Source organism: Rousettus aegyptiacus, unplaced genomic scaffold, assembly GCF_014176215.1.
Source record: "Rousettus aegyptiacus isolate mRouAeg1 unplaced genomic scaffold, mRouAeg1.p scaffold_m13_p_1, whole genome shotgun sequence".
Lineage (NCBI taxonomy): Eukaryota > Metazoa > Chordata > Mammalia > Chiroptera > Pteropodidae > Rousettus > Rousettus aegyptiacus.
This window is the reverse complement of record NW_023416284.1, coordinates 93,415,386-93,436,389: the sequence shown is the minus strand read 5'-3', so window position 1 is coordinate 93,436,389 and position 21,004 is coordinate 93,415,386. Positions and strand designations below refer to the sequence as shown.

The 21,004-nt window shown below is 34.8% G+C and overlaps 1 protein-coding gene and 1 pseudogene across 6 annotated transcripts in view; both read left to right on the top strand.

The window, feature by feature from the left end:
* The window catches only part of FKBP5 (FKBP prolyl isomerase 5), an 82,143-nt gene that overhangs the window by 34,105 nt on the left and 27,034 nt on the right, over nucleotides 1-21,004 (top strand). For all 6 annotated transcript variants that reach the window (XM_016120211.2, XM_016120212.2, XM_016120210.2 and 3 more), the window contains 3 exons: nucleotides 3,134-3,278; nucleotides 13,949-14,091; nucleotides 15,024-15,138. In XM_016120211.2, coding sequence (XP_015975697.1) covers nucleotides 3,134-3,278; nucleotides 13,949-14,091; nucleotides 15,024-15,138 — 403 coding nt within the window. The remainder of the gene's footprint in view (nucleotides 1-3,133; nucleotides 3,279-13,948; nucleotides 14,092-15,023; nucleotides 15,139-21,004) is intronic.
* LOC118605328 lies at nucleotides 3,555-3,673 on the top strand (annotated as a pseudogene).

The window sequence follows — 21,004 nt, the reverse complement described above, 5'->3', positions numbered from 1 at the left end:
GCTTACATGACAGCTTTTGTTCTGTGCCTGAATCTTTTCTGAATTTATATGTTTTAATATTGGCTTGCTGTGTGCCAAGCCAAATTTTGGAGACTTGGAACTATTGATTTATATCATGATATCTTCTTTCAGAAGCCTTTCAACCTTGTAGCTATATGAATTACTCATCCCAGATTTCAGGATACTGTTAGAGACAGTGAAAATTCTGTAGTGCGTCCTCAGCATTTCTATCTTCTTTCATCTTTTCAGAGCACACATACAGAGAACACAGTCCCCAACTTGCCTCGGGCCTTTTTTTTTTTTGTTCTAGGGAATAAACTAATAAGATTTTTAGGCTTGTAAGAAACAGTTTGAGATGGTAAGCCCTTTAAATCATATTATTTATCACTGTCTAGAGCCTCAGGTTTCACTATGCGGCTTCTGGTTAAGATTAAGTAGATCTACTAACTGTATGACCCTGGGCAGTTTAGTTAACCTGTCTGCATGAAGTTTTCTCATTTGTAAAACTAGAATAATACTGCCTACCTCATAGAGTTATCAGGATTACATAAAGCATTTAGCACAGTGCCTTGCCTATGATATGATCTCTTAATGATTATATATTAAAGAAAGAAATAAAGAAAGACCAAGGTCTAGGAAGTCAGTAACTACCTAGCCCAGGAAGATAAAATTACATTGTGGAGCTCACATTTTTAAAATGAATGGAGACTAGATGGTACCCTTAAGGCAACTCCACATTTAGGCACAAGTTGATCTTGCTGGAGAAACCTTAAGTGATACCACAGGAGCATTTGCTAGTGTGGACAGCTTTTTGACTTCCTGGTAGCCATTCATTCATATGCCCAGTTACTTGTTCATAGTCCTAAAAATGCATATTTCTTCCCAAATGCTGCATGCAATTTATGAATGCGAGCACTTTCAGAGTATCATGGGATTTCTTTTAGATTAATTTTTTGAAACTTTTTTCCCTTTGAAGTCCTTGAAAGGTGGTAATGGTTTTTAAAGTAGCTCTTAACTTAATTTTTTAAATTATAATGATTTTCCTAGCTTTATTAATATAATTAACCTCTAACGTTATGTACAATGTGATGATTTGATACATTTATATGTTTCAGAATGATTCCCACAGGGTTAGTTTACACCTCTATCACCTCACATAATTACCATTTCTTTTTTTGTGGTGAGAACACATAAGATCTCTTCTCTTAGCAACTTTCAAGTGTATAATACAGTGTCATTATAGTCAACATGCTGTACATTAGCTCCTCAGAATTATTAATCTTATATTTCAAAGTTTATACTCTTTTACTGGCATTTCCCCATTTCCCCACCCTTTAGCCCCTGGCAACTACCATTCCCTTCTCCATTTCTGTGAATTCAGCTCTTTTAGCTTCCACATATAAGTAATATACCGTATTTTTCTTTCTTCGTCTGGCTTATTTCACTTAGCACAGTGCCCTCAAAGTCCATCCTTATTGTCACCAATGGCATGATTTCCTTCTTTCTCACGGCTGAATAATCTCCCTCTCTCTCAATCTCTCTCTCTCTATACATATATCTATATAGAGATAGATATCTATATATAGATATCTATATATCTATAGATAGATAGATAGATAGATAGATAGATAGATAGATAGATCACATCTTTATTTATTCAACCATCAGTGGACACTTAGTTTCCTTCCAAGGCTTGGCTGTTGGGAACAATGCTGCAGTGAACATCGGACTGCAGCTATCTCTCCAAGATAGTGATTTTGTTTTCTTTGGATTTATATCCAGAAAGGAGATTGCTGGATTATGGTAGATCTAGTTTTAAATTTTTGAGGAACCATATTCTTTTGTATGGGGCTGTACTAATTTACAGTCCCACCAATGATATACAAGGGTTCCTGTTTATCTACATACTCACCAACAGTTGTTATCTCGTCTTTTTGATAGTAGCCATTCTAACACGCATAAGGTGACATCTCATTGTGGTTCTGATCTGCATTTCTAGAATGGTTTCTTTTTCAGATATTTCATTATTAGTATGTAGAGACAACTGATTTCTAAATGTTGATTCTGTATTCTGCAGCTTTACTGAATTCATTGATTAGTTCTAACAGTTTTTTGATAGAGTTCTAGTTATGATTCTTGTTCGCCCAAGCTTTTGAACCAAGAAAGTTGTAGATTTGAGTTCAGAGTGTTTATGTGATGATATGAGGATGAGGCAAGAGGGACACATCTCAAAGAATTTAGGAGCAAATAATTTAATTCTTTAGATAAAAATTCAGACCCTACCCCCAAAAAGATGTACACTGAACATTAGCTACCACCCTCTGTTATCTGATAAAGATGATTGATTTGGCATAGGTGATTGACAGAATAAATTATACCATCACATGCCCGGATTTGATTTTCTATTCCCAGAACTAACCAACTACATTTGTTGCTTGCTTGGCCAAGAACAAATAAATATACTTGATTTTAAATCGCTAAATATTTTTTAGCTTGGAGGGATTTGTTTATTTGTTGTTGTTTTTGTTTTTGCATTTCCTTTACTAGAAGACATTCAGTATCATATGAAACTGTGCAGTGATATTGTTTTTTTTATATACCGAATATTCTTAAGATAATAGGAAGTTTAACCTATTATACCAGGAAATTGGGCTTTTTGAAATTAAATCAAACTAACGGAATCTAGTCAAAGCTAATGTTTTTAGCAAAGGAGAGAAGTAAATAAAACCTCACCTTTGAAACTTTGCTTTGGACTTTTTTGAATGTTTTTGAAAGTCTACTAATCTTTTTGGTGTAATTCAGTTTATATATGGGCTAGCTCTGTTTTGAGAGATTCAGTGTCAGAGCAAGGGGCGGGGGCATTAAACAAAAGAAGTAGGGTATGTTGGTTCATTATTTGGAGGGAATAGTGTGATTAACAATAAAATTAAATATAACATTAAAGATTTAGAGTAGAACGGGACAGTTCTCTAACACTGAGGGTTATTAAGAGAACTGGGAAGGGAGCCTTTAGAAAAGACAAAATTATTTGTAAATCTGCCTGGGTAATATGAAATGGACTATGTGATTTCTTGGTTCTCTGATTAGAAGTTAAAAGTTCCACCTCTTTTTTCTTGATATTTGTCTTTTCTAGATTGTTAAAAGAGTGGGGAATAGTGAGGAAACACCAATGATCGGAGACAAAGTTTATGTCCATTACAGTGGAAAATTGGCAAATGGAAAGAAGTTTGATTCCAGTCATGATCGAAATGAACCATTTGTCTTTAATCTTGGCAAAGGTAAGAAAGAGTAGTTTTTGAGTTGTGTTTTGCATAAATTTATTGCTATTTATGTTACATAGGAGCTAGTGGATCCTATACTTGTCAAAAGTACAGATATTTTAGAGTAGTAGTTCTCAAATTATGGTCCATGGATTCCTGGGATCCCTGAGATTCTTTTAGAGGCTCCATAATGTCAAAATTATTTTAATAATGCTAAGATATTATTTATAGTTTTACTATGTTAGCATTTGGACTGATGGTACAAAACCTGCAGTGATAAAAACCATTGGTGTTGTCTACAGCTGTGCTACCCTGAGCAAACCCGATCCCATCTGATCTCAGAAGCTAAGCAGGGTCGGGCCTGGTTAGTACTTGGATGGGAGACCACCTAGGAAGACCAGGTGCTGTAGGTATAAAAAATAAAAAATAAGGGATTGTAAGCTGACAAGGTCTTTGCAATCTGTGAGCTCAACCAGGGGTTGCCTCACATAAATGAGTGAGTGAGTGAGTGAGTGAGTGAATGAATAACCCACCCACCCACCAACCAACCAACCAACCATTGGTGCCTTAGCACAAATCTAGACAGTGGCACCAAACTGTCTGTACCAGCAGCTGTGTAGTCTGTCTGCCTTCTTTTTGCGCTCGCGCTCGCGCGCGCTCTCTCTCTCTCTCTCTCTCTCTTACAACATCTTTATTCCATTTGTATGATCCACAAGGTGTATATTTCCTAAAGTTGCTTTTACTTGCAGGATAACAGCTAAAGGAAAATAACTGTACTAACTACATTTTTCCATCTGGTACTTCATTCATTAGTATACTCTCAGTCTTCACTGGGTTAGCTAACTTCTCACATGTAGTAAATTTTAGTTCAGTGCAGTAAGAATAATAAACATATAGTCTGTGTATATATCCACAATACATTTTGCCATTTACGTCATTTGTGTTTCCTGTAAACCTGTGGTAGCTCTTATGCACAGATCCCTCACTCAGATGTGCTGGTGTGCAATTTGGGTGTTTTTGTTGAGTTTTAGATGTTCAGCTTATTGTTGTTTCAAGGAGAAAGATCTGGGGACGTCTCTAACTCTGCCATGTTTTTCCAAATTCTTCTGGCATGATCCCATGTATTCTTTACTGCCCTCATTTACTATTTAAATAAGAAAAAAAGTGGGGAGGGGGAGCCAGTGTCACTTAAGAATGTCCTTAGTATAGTATAAAAAATACTTTATTAAGTCAATTCTGAGTTTCACATTGTTTTAATATTTTTTGACAGAATGGGAAGCATACATAAAGCACACTGCATACCCAAGTACTGTGGTTATCTCAAGAAAATATACTTGTCTTAGTTGAGAGCTGAACTAGCTGCATTTTTTTCATGAAACACCATTTTTACTAGAAAGGGCAAAAAGTATGATTACTCGGTATTTAGCAGATATTTCCTTGAAAATAAATGGAGTCTGTCACTTCAAGGAAAACAGCTGACAGTATTTGTTACCATTGAGTTTTCAAATGAAAATTACAGTTTTGGAAAATTTATATCTGCCACTTTAAGCTTGACAGCGTCCCAAAACATAAAAGACTTAATGATGAGATCAATGGGTATTAATGTATGTGATTTAAAAAATATTATACAATGAAATCTGTTAACATTTGGAAGATCTGTGTAACTCATTTCCCATTGACCAATGCAAGATATTGTAAAGTTATGCATAAGTAAAAGATCCATTCAATATGCAGGGTAGATTGGCAGATGGAAAGAAGTTTGATTCCAGTCATGATTGAAATGAACCGTTGTACTATAATATGAAATGTACTATATGTACTAATGTACTATAATATGAAAAGTTCATTGATATGTTTTCAGGTTCTACATTGCAACTAACCTTTATGAAACTACCACTTGTCCAGTTTTGATGTAGTATCAGATGATTATATTTGTAATTATCTGAAAAGGCTATTAAAGTACTCCTACCTTTTCAACTGTCTATGTGGGTTTGAATTCTTTTCCATGTGCTTAAACCAAAATTGCAACAGATAAATACAAAAGTAGGTGTGAGAATACGGTTGTCTTCTATTAAGTCAGACACATTTTACAGCTTTCAAATTACAAAACAATGCCACTTTCCTCACTAATTTTATTTTTCGGAAAATAGTTATTTTTTATAAAAATTATTAACATAATGAGATTATTTTTATCTTTAAACCAGTTTATATATAACATTTTATTGTATGGCAGCTATCAATAGATATATAAGTAAAAATTTGGAGTCCTCAATTAAGATGTAAAGGCATCCTGAGAAAAAAAGGTTAAGAACCTCTGTTTTCAAGTTTTAAATGTGATTTTTACTAATTTCTTTTCAAATGCTTTTAAATGTCTTTAGTTAATTTAATATTCTTATTTTTTAATCTTCTAAGAATGATAATAGCTCATACATCACACTGAACTTTGTGGACCATGTGACTTATTGGAAATTCATAGCTAAATTACAGTGTCTTTTTTATTTTTTTTACCACAGGTATGACAGACTTCTAGTTCATTCTCAGATTAAGCGTAGGAGAAAAGGGATAATCCCCCTATCCTACCACCATGGCTCAGTGTTTACTATAACCTCTTATTTTTTCTGACTCTACAAATTGGTTGAATTGTTAACTAAGCAGTGATTTAGGAAAGGGAACAGCAAGTAAGAAACTAGGGAGTTAAACTCTTTCCGCCTCTGCCACTCTGTCTTCCCTGGTACTCACAGACGTGTGTATGTTATGGTGACCTAGCTTCCCATCCAGGTGTTCTCTCTCCAAGTTCTAGTGCTGGCTATGCCAGTGCTCCCTTCTCCTTTGGGTCCTTAGTGAATTAATGGCTGTGTGAGATTAATCTTGTGTTTCAGTAAGATAGCAATCAAAATCAACTGGCTTCTTCTTCTTGATATAGCCCATAATGAAAAATAAATTAGAATTTTAAAAATTTTTGTTGATTTAGGGATGTGTGAACCTTGAGGACCACCAACATGGCGCTGACATCATTATTTAATTTAGATGACTGCAGAGTAAATGGCCTCGTCAGACCCATTTGTTCCCACTGTCCCAAATGCTTGCTCTACTCTGAATTTTTGTCTTGAAGAAGTTGATAGATTTAAGTGAAGTCTTCTCTCAGCAGTTATCTTTGCAAGTAGACTTGAGAATTGCTGAGAATTTATACTGCCACCTACTCTATCCAGGTTTTCTCAATAAAACACTCTATATTGAATATCATTTTTCCTATACCTCTGAGCAAACAGAAAAGAGGTAATTTTGAGTTGACATGGAACGTGCGACACACCTATCTAGAAAGAGTGTGTGATCTCATGGGGAGAGCATCCAGCTGGGTTTTAGGCACCCAAGGTTCCTCTCTTCTGTCTGTACTGTGGTATGTTAACATGAATGAGGCACCTAATCTTCCTTGCGCCTATCAAAAGGCAGCTTCTGTAGAAGAGCTTTAGGTTTAATTCTGAGTCTTTGATTCCATTCTTGTACTTTCTATATAAAGTATAGGAACAAGAACTGAAAAAGACTAAAACCAGCACAGTGACAGAACCTGTAAAGGCCCCCTTAAGGTGACAATTAGAAATATGATAATAGAGCAATACTTTTCGTAAAACTTCTTTAAAATAATGTATTAGGTTACCTATATAAAACAAGAAATGTTAGTTTATAATGTTATATTTATATTATAGCAGTATCTACTTCATCAAAATGAAGAAAAATAATGTAAAAGTATTGCAGCAAACATATATATTGGACTCTCTTGATCCCTTATATGGTACATTTTCTCCCAAGGGAATGAATAGAAATATTCAATGGAAATTCACACTAGGGTTAGGATTTGGGGATTCTGTTGTGACTGCAGTATTTAAAATGGAATTATTAGAGCTTATCTGTAAAAAAAAAAAAAAAAAAACGCAAAATATTGCAGCTCAAGAGTTGGTACTACGTCCTAAAAATCCTTCAGTGAAAGTACAGCAGAAATGAATCAGATATATTTTTAATTATCTGAAACTTATTAGTAATTAACCTTACATTTATGTATTAATCAATTTTGAAAGGAATACTTCGTTTCTACTCCCATAGTAAATAAATATTTTTTTCTGTATAATACTGTAGAGCCTTCATCCTGTTATTTTAAGTATGCTCATATTTCAAATGCAAACATGTTTTTAAAAGTTACATAGTCAATAATTTTCAAGGACACTAAGACCATTCAGTGGGGAAAGGACAGTATTTTCAACAATTGATTTTTTCCCAAACTAGATATTCATATGCAATTAACTCAAAATTGATCAAAGACTTGAACATAAGACCTAAAACTATATTTTCTTAGATTTGGCAGTGATTTCTTGGTTATGACACCAAAAGCACAGGCAACAGAATTAAAAAATACATAAATTGGACTACATCAGTATTAAGCAACATCTGTGCATGAAGATACAATAACAGTTAAAAAAGGCAACCTATAGAATGAGAGAAAATATTTGCAAATCATATATCTGATAAGGAGTTAATATCCAAAATACATAAAGAACTCCTATAATTCAACAACCAAAAAACTCCAGATGACCTGATTATAAAATGGGCAGTGGACTTAAACATTTCTCCAGAGAAGATATTTAAATGGCCTACAAGCACATGAAAGGATGCTCAATATCACAAGTCATTAGGGAAATGCAAATCAAAACAACAAGATATTGCCTCACATTGATTGATCAGGATTGCTACTATCAAAAAACAAAAGGTTGATGAGGTTGTGGAGAAATTAAAACCCTTGTGCGCTGTTGGTACAAATGTAAAATAATGCAACCACTATGAAAAACATTATGACAGCTTCTCAAAATATTAAAAATAGAATTACGTTACAATACAGCAATTCCACTTCTGGGTACATGCCCAAAATAATTGAAAGGGTCTCAAAGAGGTATTTGCACTCTCATGTTCATAGGAGCGTTATTCATTGATAGCCAAAAGGTGGAAGCAACCCAAGTATTTATCTACAGGTAAACAGATAAACCAAATGTCATATATATACATACAGTGGAATATTATTCAGCCTTTAAAAAGAGGGAAGTTCTGACACATGCAATAACACTGATGAACTTTGAGGACATTACACTAAGCAAAGTGAGCCAGTCACAAAAAGACAAATACTGTACAATTCCACTTACATTTAGAGGAATCTAGAGTAATCTAACTCATAGAAACAGAAAATAGAATGAAATTCTTATCAACGACTTGGGGCAGGAGGAAATATGGGGAGTTTTTTAATGGGTAGAGTTTGAGTGTTGCAAGATGAAAAAGTTCTTGAGTTTGGTTGCACAGCAATATGAATATATTTAACAGTACTGACCTGTACACTTAAAAATGGTGAGATGGTAAAACATATGTTATGTGTATTTTATCAAGTTTTTAAACAATAGAGAGAAAAGAATGTTCCAAAGTGGTTACTATAATCTTTATTGTAACTGAAAGTATTCAATGATTAAATTAAAATTTTATGTTTTAAAGTGTTATGTGAAAAAAATCTGATTTTTTAATAGACAATTTTTTAGAGCAATTTTAGGGACACAGCAAAATTGAGTAGAAGGTAGAGATTGTATAGTCATTTTTCCTTTTAAACATTACCCACCAGAGTGGTACACTTGATACAATTGATGAGCCACATTGAACCTATAAAATTTTATGTTTCAAAATGTACTATATGATTTTTTTTAATGAGAACAAATTCTGTAATATTCTGCAGAAGGAAAAAAAGTGTAATACACTGCTTTTATACTGGGCTTTGCATACTTTTAAACTTTTTCAGTTGCCTACAGTTAGGTACATATAAAAAGCATTTAAACTTAAGGATTGCTACATTATACATTTGTATAAATATACTTAGTTCAGATTTTGTTACAAGTGGAATAGAACTGAAATTGATGAATTCTGTTTGAGCTATTAAAGTCCTGATTAAGTATAACAGTAAATTGCATTTATACATTCTTGGTATATTAAACCTCCAATTAAGATCAAGAATCTTAAAAACGTTTATGTTTTGAACCAGTAATTCTACTTCTAGGAATCGAACCTAAAGACGTCTGGTAGAAGCTTTGCTTAACCAACTCCAGATTAACTGGATAAAGATGCTCTTTTTTTGTTTGTAAATAAACTAAGTAATACTGCTGGTTTCCTATTCTGCGGAGTGGTCCCACACATTGCTTCAGTCAATTGAGTTGCTCTTGTCAATGCCCTCCAGCCACAGACCACTGGGAACACATCTGTAATTGAACAAGTTGGATTTATTACCATTGTAGGGAGGGAGAATACACAGTGCATTAAGTCATAAGGACTTATTATAGGATTTGGGCTTGTGTTGGGTGATTTGGGGGAAAGGTTTAAGGAAGAGGGGCTTTGCTCTGGATAGGATATTATTACAATGTGGGGTAATTTTTTGGGTATCTTAATAAATCTTATCTAAAAAGGCTGACTAGAGTGAGGCTAAAGCTATACCTGCTAGAGTAGTAGCAATCACTCATTTTAGCCAGGAGAGGGGGATGTTTGGTATTCTGTAGGTTACACAGTAACCTTGTTTTTTAACCTTGTTTAGACAAAATTTTGAAGTTTTTCTTGTTTTGTCTTACTTTTTCAAGGTCTCAGAGTGACCTTGTCTGTTGTTGATGTTTTGTAAGATTGTTTATGTTGAACAGGAGAATAGCATGGCCTGGCTGTATGCCCAAGGCCAACTTAGACATCACCAAGCTGTGTTAGGCAGTTTTCAGACATTAGGAGCTGCTCTTTTCTTCCTCAGGTTGTTGGTAAGATTCATTTGAAACAGGTTTATATCCATTGTACTCTTTGTAATTATATGATTTCATTACTTGGGATATAAAACATTGAAATTAGTATGAAAAGTAATTATTTCTGTGAAAACTAAGTTGAACATTTTTGGGAAGACTTAATAAAGCAAATTGCTTTTAAAAGCAGGGGTCCCCAGGCTGCAGACTAGTACCAGTCTGTGGCCTCTTAGGAACTAGGCCACACAGCAGGAGGTGAGCGAAGCTTCATCTGTATTTGCAGCCGCTCCCCAGCACTAACATCACCATCTCAGCTTCACCTCAGATCATCAGGCATTAGATTCTAATAGGAGCACCAGTCCCTGGTCCCAGAAATGTTGGGGATCGCTGGCTAAAGGCATTTTTTAAATGACTTGAATTAGGGGTGAGTAAAAGACAATATAGAGACCATTCAGAATACTTTTTTACCAGAAGGATTCTGCATTCTGATTACAGTATAAATGTTTTCAGGTTCTTACTGCACTTTACAGAAACTCACATTATAAATTGCACATGAAACATCACAAGTGTTATTTATATAGTAAAGATGAGGTAGAACTCTTTTCACTGAAACCACACTCAGAGACAAGGCTTTGGCCTTCTAAAGGTTAGTGCATTAGTGCACTTCTATACATTTTAAGTCAAAAGTTTCAGGTATGCATGTTCATTTTTATGAATCCTCAGTTAAAGGAGCATTTTAAATCAACCCAACTATAGTCCTGATTGAGTTAGGTAAGAGGCTTTTACTGTGCCAAAAAAAGTTATGTAAAGATTTAGGTGCAAACTTGTTCACTGAAACTTTATAATAATAGTTAAAAAAAAAAAAAACCTCAATGTTTATTAATGAGAGTAATGAAATTATGGCATATTCAAAAGATGGAATAGTATCTAGCTATTAAAAGATCTTTCAACAAGAAAAACAATCACATAATGTGAATTATAAAGAGCTGGCTACAAAACCAAACACTATAATCAGAAGTTTAAGAATGTATATGTAATATATATTCTTAATATATGGACAAAAATTTAGTATGCAAACAAAGTACATAATTTGAAGGAAATGAACCAAGAAATTGACAGTTTACCCTAGGTACTGGGATTTCAGAGATTTTTTTATTCTCTATGCTTTTCTATACTTTCCAAGTATTCTTCTATAATGAGTATATGTTGTTTTTTTAAAATCCGAAGATGCTTTTTAAGAGTCTCAGTACTGTCAATTTTAGAAACATACCTGTGTCCATTATCCTTCTGGCTCTTTGCTCAGTGTGTTTCATTCAGTAAGAGAAGCTTTAATGTTCCCAAATGAGAAGAAAAGCAAAGGCACAGCCATGATTTATTTAGCTTGGGGGTGGGTCCTCTAGGTTTAATTGACAGGCCGATGTTTCCAGCTTCTCAGGCCTAGCATAGGTATCATCTATGAATTAAGTTTTTGTGAATTGTTCCAACCCTCACCCCAAGGCAAATGCCCCTTGCTTTATACACCGTTTCAGTGTTAGTGCATGTATCTCTCTCCTCCACTAGCCAATCTGCATTGCATGTTCCTTGGAAGAAGGGAATGGCCACCTTTGTTGTATTCCTAGTACTGAGACAGACTTTTGCTCGCAAATAATTGGCTAAATATCTTGAATGAATGTACAGTAGAAGCCCCACGATGTAAAGATTTCCTGAAGGAGTGCGTAAGCTGTCTCTTAAAATATCAAAGAGTTGATAGTTTAAAAAAAAAAAAATTTCTCAATGGCCCACACTAAAACAGAGTCTTTGAAGAGCATCAGTGACAGGAAAGCAGCCTAAAAACAGATTTTACATTTCTTCTGATAATTCTGGACCATTTTCGCAGTAGAACCATGTATGGACATTTAAATTGATAACAGCATTTTATAAGGACAGTTGGGCAATATCTGTCACATTGAAAACGCACATCACCTTTGCACTTAGGAATTTACCCTCCAAATAAACTTGCACAAAGTAGGCAAACATAAAGAGACAAATATCCTTATTAGAGTACTGTTGGTACTATGTGTTTCTCAATAGGAGAGTGACTAGAATACTCTGCAGTTAGTGTGGAGTGGTCCCACAGTGGAGAATGAGGTAGATCTATTTGTATTTATAATGATGATAGCTGTCCTTTATTAAGTACGTATTATATGCCACATGCTTTGTCATGCATTTGACATAGTCTTAATAATTCTTAAAACAGCTAAATGGCAGTTACAACTATTATCCCAGGTACTAGTATCTGTTATTATTTTGCAGATGAAGAAACTGAGGCACAGATGTTAAATAACTTGCACAAGGTCACACTACTCGTAAGGGGCAGACCTGGTGTTTGAATCCAGGCATTCTGAGGCTGCATTTTTAACCTCTAAAATGCATATTCTCCTTTCTACTAATGGAGAATAATCAAGATACAGTCTTCGACTTACCATGGTTTGTCTTACAATTTTTTACAATGTACAAAAAGCAGTACACATTCAGTAGAAACTGGCTAGGCTAAACTATGATATTTGGTAGGTTAGATCTATTAAATGCATTTTTGACAGGATATTTCAACTTAAAATGGATTTATCAGAACATAGCTCCATCATAAGTCAAGGAACATCTGTTATATATAAAAGCAGTTCAGAACTGAATGTATAGTATGCTGTCACTTATGTTTTAAATTAACTTTTAGAAAAACGACAGCACACACTGGAAGGATACAAAAGAAACAACAGTGGCTTCTTACATGGAGGAAGTGGATCATCTCTTATCTTTCACTTCATATCCGTGCATTTTAATAGTCATATTATAAATTCTTAAGTAAAATAAGAATATCTGATATTCTGAAAAGTTATAGTACTTACCGAAGACTAAGCTGATGTCACGAGTCTCAAATGCTTTATTCCTCCCTAGTTACACACCTTAGTATAGGGTACCCCTATTCTGATATCCTGCCACCAGCTCTCAGTTCAAGATGATAGATAGCTCTCTTCAGATTCACTTCTACTGGGGTTCATTGCTTATCTGATCCCACTTTCAATACTTAAGTTTTCCGTTGACATAGCACCTTAATTTTGTATTTTATCCCTTTAAGTTACCTACGTGTTCTATTGTTTCCCAACGAATTTGAGACTACTTATTTTAAGACATAGATTAGCATAGTTTTGTAGTTGAAAACTAAAATTAACTTGTAGTTTCCTGGAAGTTGGCAAAAAAACACTCCGATTTGACAAAAGGACACATACCATTTTGTTTTTTAGAAAAGTATTTTATCTTGTGCTAAATTTTGAGAAAAAATCTGTTTTGTGGGCTCTTTTATGCAATGTATGCTTTTCTGGTTTCTTGTTTGTTTTTGTCTACCCAACTAAATTATAAGCTTCCTTAGGACAAATTTCATTTTCTATAGTATTTTTGTTTCATCTCTGCCTAGAAAACATTCACTTATTATTATGGTTGAAATTATAAATTAAGCAACAACTGCAACCCAGCCACATTTCAAAGATTATGTTACTGCCACTTTTCAAAGACTTAATCTTTGAGCAGTTGAGAATTGACACAACTTACATCCTACTCAGTGGGGAATCTTCTCTGATAGCCCTCAAAAAAAAAAATCACTATTTCTCAGTGTAGCTTTTACTGAGTTCTTTTGTAGCCTTTCCTTCCTAGCTGAGTATATAGAGTAAAAAACTGGAAATTTATTTGAACTTTCATTTTATGACAATTATATGTTGTTAAATATGACCTATAGCTTTTGCTTAAAAACAGAAGCAGGTCTAAAATGAAGTCACTTGTTCTAAGCCCCACATCAGCAAACCAAGACTTACTATGTGATACGATTGCAGTTTTAGCCTCTCACCTTTTTTTCCCTTCTCTCAGGTCAAGTTATCAAGGCATGGGACATTGGGGTGGCTACCATGAAGAAAGGAGAGATGTGCCATTTACTGTGCAAACCAGAATATGCATACGGCTCAGCTGGCAGTGTCCCCAAAATTCCCTCAAATGCAACTCTCTTTTTTGAGGCAAGTATGTGTGCGATGTTGCCTTGTCGGCATCTGCTCTACTGTAGTGCTGGCTGTGAAGCAACAGGCCGTGGAATAAGGAGCTAAGCTTGCTATTGAGAATCAGATCCAATTTGTTTATTTTGGAGCTTGGCTTCTTAAATTGTTTCCCACAAACCCAAGGGGTGTGTACCAGTGCTTTCTTAGAAACGTGTCTCTGGCACAGAAAAGTCATATCCAAATAAACAAAAGACACCAGGCTTAGGGATAAAGGTTACGGTCAGTGGTGTGAATGTGACATTAAAATTGACCAGAAGACAGAATGGAAAAGTGGGAGATAAATGTCAAAATATACCTAAATCATGTTGTAAGATATTTTCATTTTATAAAGGTTTCTAAATGTCACACATCTTCATTAGAAGCAGTGGTGATAATAAGGTGTTCATCTTGTATTTAATTACCATATTTGGCTAAACCTGATTTAAAAATTAGGGGGGCAAATGCCCGAAACAGCATAACAAGGTACGGTACACCCTCGGTTGTAGGTAGGCCTGATTCATAGGATTTATTCCTACATTTTAAGAAGGGAATTCCATGAATCTGGGGTGAAAAAGTGGTAGCCTCGCAAGTCAGACAAAATAGTTTGGGGCCAGTACTTGGTAGCTGTGGCTTTTTGCCCACTATTCAGTGTTCCTACTATTTCCTGTCTATCTTTGCACAGCCGCCCCACAGAATGTGGTTCCAGACATTATCATTACATGAAGGTTCTTTCCAAGGATTGAAATGTGCTGTGTTCTTTTTTTCCCTACTCTTCCAATAACTACGATGCATAGATAAGTATAAAACAGAATTTTATTTTATAAAATGAAAGGACAGTTGGTTGCCTTTGCCTTTAAATATGTTAAATTGATATTTTTGGTCTTTTCTCAGCCAAATCCATTTTTCCCTTCTAGATTGAGCTCCTTGATTTCAAAGGAGAGGATTTATTTGAAGATGGAGGCATTATCCGAAGAATCAGACGGAAAGGAGAAGGATACTCAAACCCAAACGAAGGAGCTACAGTAGAAAGTAAGTATTGTTGTGAAAGGAACTAGTCTTTAAAAGTCGAGTTCCATTTATGTGAATGAAATTGAAATTTTTTTTCTAAATCTGTTTATTGAAATAAAGTTTTGAATATATCAAGAATAGTTTTAAATTTGACATTTATTTAGTAATGATATCATTAGTAAATATTTATTTAGCCTATTCAAACTTAAAAAAAAAAAAGAAAGAAAGAAACGAAAAAAGTTCATCCTATCCATCAAGGAATTTCTACTCTATGGGTTCTTGGTGTTCCAAGAACTGCATTAGTTGCCCTACATATTTATTCATTTATTTCTCACAACCTTATGAGGTAAGATTTATCATCCCCAGGGGAGAAAAGTGAATTTAAAGAAGTTATATAAATTGCCCAATGTTACAGAATTACTAAAAAGCAGTAGATCCTAATGCCCTTCCAGGGCTCCCAGACCCATCTCACTGGCTGTCATCAAGATTAAAACAGTTTTATCATTTTAGTTAGATCAAAATTAGATAATAGTGTTCACTCTATTCTATATCAGGAGACCTGGGTTCAAGGTCTGCTTTGCCATTTGTTGAGTGATCTGAGACTATTCATTCCATTTTTTCATTTGCTAAGTTGGGAGTAAGGACCGAGGACTAGGATAAGTGATCATTCTTCCTTCCAATGGACTTTGTATACACCACTATGTACCCTCCTTGTCAGTTAACATTCAATCAGCATTTGTGCATTTGCCCAGTATACAGTGAGTGCTTGAGGACTAGGGTCTTCTTCACCTTTTTGTTTCCGTCACCTACAGTGCCTTATACACATTTGGTGTTCAGTAAACACTTTCCACATGGGTAAATGTTTGAAAGATGTCATTTACTGTGCTGAAATACTTCAAAAAAGAGTTCTGAGAAAACGAGAATACTTTCATTAAGAAAAATATCACTAAATAAAGATGGCAATATGAACTATGATAAAAGGCCTATTTTTAAATTTAAGAGTTCGTTTAAAACAGTAAGCTTTTTAAAAGAGTTCATCTAAAACAGTAATAATTGATTTTCTTATCTTTGATGTTGTATATACTTTGGACCCATATTTCTATGAGTTTGGCAGTTTAGTTCAAATTATTCCCTCGCCCCCCCCCCCATTGGAAGCAGTTCTAAATCATATTACTGTACTATTGCAGTTGAAGTGTTTAGTTATCAGTCATGATAAGTTTTAGAATAAATGAAGATGAGCTCAGATGGATAATGTTGGAGAAATACCTAGACCAGAAGTCAGGAGATAGGATTCTGGCTTCAGCTGTCTCTAACTAGACCTCGCCTCTCTGAGCTTTAGCTTCCTTCCTATACAGTGATATAGGCACTGTAGACCTCTTGATAGCTAAGGTCCTACCAGCCTTAAAGATTCCGTGATAGAATTCTAAATGTTTATGAAAGTTATAGGACTGATAAAAATTTATCCTCAGTATATGAACAACCACTTGAAAAACTTGTCTATAACATATATTTAAATTTTTAATTATGAAAAATTTCAAACATATACAAAGGTAGGGGTGTTTCCCCTATGATATAGTGACTCCCCACATTCAACAATTTATAATATATATTTTAAAACTGAAGGTTTTTGTCAACTAAATTGAAGAGGAAACATTTTCCCAGTTACAGACAATACCACGAAACTACCACTGTAGAGTTAACTTTAGAGCAGGCTAAATTAAATCAAATCCTGCTTGGTAATATTTTCAATGGGAGTCTTTTTTTTTTAAACATTTCGTTTTAAAATAACTTTTGACTTACAGAAAAGTTACGAAACTAGTACAGAGAATTCCCTTACATATTTCACCCAGCTTCCCCTAATGCTAAAATCTTACATATATCAAAATTAGGAAATTAGCATTGATATAATAATAATAACTTTTGTACAGACTTTATTTGAATTTCACCAGTTGCCACACTGATGTTCTTTTTCTGGTCCACGATCAAATTCAGGATCCAACATTGTGTTTAGTTGTCATGTCTCCTTAGGCCCCTCCAGTCTATGATAGTTCATCAGTCTTTCTTTGTGTTTTTCATGGCTTTAATACTTTTGAAGACAACTGGCCAGCTATTTTGTAGACTACCCTCAATTTAGATTTGTCTGATGTTTTCTCTTGATTAGATTGAGGTGACATTTTGGGGGGAAAATACCACATAAGTGATGTGTGCTTCTCAGTTCATCGTTATCAGGAGGTACAAGATGTTGGTGTCTCATTATTGCTGATGTGAACATTGGTTAAGGAGAGGTCTGCCATGTTTCTCCACCGTAAATTTACTATTTTTCCTTTTAATTACTAAGTATCTCATTGGGAGTGAAATACTAGGAGACTATACAAATATCTTCTTTTACATTACACCGTCACACACTGATTTTAGCATCCCTGAATGATTTTCGCATGCAACAGTTTATTGCTGTGATATTTGCCTAATGGTGATTTTATCTCCCTCCACTTTTCCTTCTACATTTAATTGGAGCTCTACTGTAAGAAAGAGCTGTCTCTTCTCCCATTTATTTATTCAGTTATTTATTTATATCAGTGTGGATATGTTTTTCTGTAAATTATTTTACATTACTATTCTTACTTATTTTATTACTCAGATTGTCCCATATTTGGCCATTGGAAACTCTGCTCCAATTTGGCTCTTGTGTCTTTTCAATCTATATATTTCATCGTTTTTTAAACTCTTGGTTACTTTGGAGCCACTGGTGCTCTAGGCTCATTTGTAATTTTTCTGCCCCAGGCTTAAAATTAACCATTTTTGAAGAAAATAAGATCTGAGTGCTAGGTATACTTATGGAATGTTACTGTTTCAAGAACCTCTTAGCGGACAAAACTAGGAAATATATGTACCTCAATATGCATATACACACACATTTATATGTATTTCTATATTAGTCTGTATATATATAAAACTATGAGTATATACTGATAATTCCCATTCCAGTCTAACACCATAGGTCTCTTCTAACCTCTTCCTGTGCTTATTTGAAACTACTTTCTCCGACAGTGAGAAACCTGGCTCTCATCATCCACAAATTGTAGAATATACAGAAGGTAGTTTCAGAATTGCCAACCCATGTCCCTGTGAAAAACAAATTTCCTTAATAGGACATATTTGTCTATAGTTCCCCTTGTCATTAGCCTTACAGCATACATTAAAAACAGTTTTCCAACTTAGTTCTTTTCTTCCTCACTCCCTTCGCTATGGTTATGTTATACATTTGTAATACAGTTTGGTTCATTGGTTGTGTTTGCATTCCATTTGCAGTTCCCCTCACACTGTGGTTCATTTTAATTATTCATTTGTTTTTTGGAGATATGAAACATTACCATGAGATTCTAAACTACAGTTATCCTTCAGTATCCACAAGGGATTTGTTCCAGGACACACTCAACTCTCCCCATCTCCATCCCCCACAGATACAAAATCTACCCATGCTCAAGTCTCATACATAAAATGGTGTATTTGCATATAACTTACACACATCCTCCCATATACTTTAAATCATCTCTAGATTACTTATACCTAATACAGTGTAAATGCTATGTAAATAATTGTTATACTATATTTAGGGAATAATGACAAGGAAAAAGTCTGTGCATGTTCAGTACAGAAGCAATCATCATAGGCCTATCTACATAGAACATGTCAGCAGCAACGTAACCCCCGCCTGCTGCTGCCGAATATTTTCGATTCACAGTTGGATGCAGAACCTGCAGATACAGAGGGCCAACTGTATACAAAAATATATACTCAGAAGTGTTATTCCTCCCTTATCCCTACTAACCTGTTCCCATTTCCCCATTATTTCTTCCTGTTGGTAACTAATCTCATGAGTTTCTAATTCTCTCATTTCTTTTGCAGAAATGAGCAGATACATTTTTTTTTTTTTTTGCACGAAGGGTAACATACTATGAATGAAAATTTTTAAATGTATTCGAATAATTCTTTTTATAATTTTATTTTCTCTGCTTTTAAATATCTTAAGAAAGGGCAATAACTAATCTTTTGTCTCTCATCTTTTTAGATTATAATTTACTGGAAAATTTTAGAGTAAATTGTTAATTTTTATTTTTTTCTTCCCAAAGCCCTTTTTGGTTTTCTGGAACAAGTCAGTTTTACAAAAATTTCTTGTATGTTCATTTATCAAAGTTAAGGTGTCCTGTTTTCCCTCTTTGAAACGAGTTAGCTATGTGTGGGAGGAGGACAGGAGGTTGACTTAAAAGTAGTCCCTGTCAGAAACCAAGATCACATTGTTCTTTTTGAAGTCTTCTCATACTTCACAAGTTTGCCTTTTTTTGTAACATCGGCCATACACTTAGATTCAAAACCAGGTAGAAACCCTAGAACTAAATCCAGTTCTATAGTGAAGTAGAATAACAGACAATGATCATTCATTATATGTCATTATAGATACACGGGAGTTACAAAGTTTCTGTCACTTCTGTGTAAAAGTACAGTGAGTGTTGGGGGCATGGCCACACAGGCTTTGGGAGCAACAGACTTGAAGTATATTTGGAATCTTGATATTTTTATGACTATCCAAGTTACTTAACCACCTTGAGCATCTAGTTTTCTTATCAGTAAAATGGGAATAATAATCCCCCGCCCCCCCATAAACTGTCGTGACAGTTAAATGAAGAAAGGTGCCTAGTACATGATGACATTCAATTTCTTTTCTCTGTATGTTTATATCATTTGTTTTGCTTCCTTTAAGTAGATTTAAGGAAAGAAATCCTTGACTCCTCTTTTTCTTATATCCCAGATCCAATCCATCAGCAAATCTTTTTGGATCTACCAGAGTTAACCTGGAACCCATGATTAATTTGTCTTTTGTCCTTAACAGCCTTCAAATTAATTACATATATCTTAATAGTAATCTTACCTAAATCATATTCCTTCAAGATTTTTGTTTATTTGTTTTTCGAAAAGTAAAGTTACAGACTGAATCAAATGGCTTTTACTGAATAGTGATCTTTTGCTTCCTTTTATTAACTTGTTTGTTTCTGTGTGAAAGAGAAAACTTATATTAGTTTGACAGGATTTATTCTTTCTTATAGAAATTTTGGCTTTTACTGTCTCTGTCAAGATCCTAATGCTTGCAAATCAAATTTTAGATTCCATTCCAGTGTGCTTTTTGTTATGTCAATTAAGATGACGATCTTGTAATTTTTATTCAGTGTCCTTTTTGCATTTTAAAAAAGTCACTGTGTTCTAAGGTATTCTAATTGACATTATTATGATGACTGATACTTTAGTCATCCTACTTTAGTTTAATTGCCAGTAGTGGCTAGTTGTTACTTTTAAGCTTTGCTTTCTTAGAAAATTCAATAGGACTGACATAACGCTCTAAATAGCCACCAGGACCCCTTACCACAACTCCCCATCTCTCACATCTAATTTGTTAAGTGTTTCGAGTGGGCACATCTAAGTGCCGGCTGTATTTGGCTCTCTAACCTCTAGCTTCACAATGTTTTCAACCAAATTTGCAAGCAAAGAATGCAGACAATGGGTAGGATTTGCAAATTAGAAAATTTCAGTAGAAGGATCTATGTCAGTGGCCCCCAACCTTTTTTGGCACTAGGGACCAGTGTCCTTATGAGAATCTAATACCTGACGATCCGATCCAATCCAAGGTGGTGCTGCCACTAGCTCTGGAGAGCAGCTGCAAATAGAGATGAAGCTTCGCTCGCCTGCCGCCATTCACCTGCCTCTGTACAGCCCCGTTCCTAACAGGCCACAGACGGTATGGTCACGTCCGAGGGTTAGGGACTCCTGATCTGTGGGATTCAAATTGTTGGAGCACCCTTCCCACTCATCTCATTTCCTTCTCCAAACCTCGCTG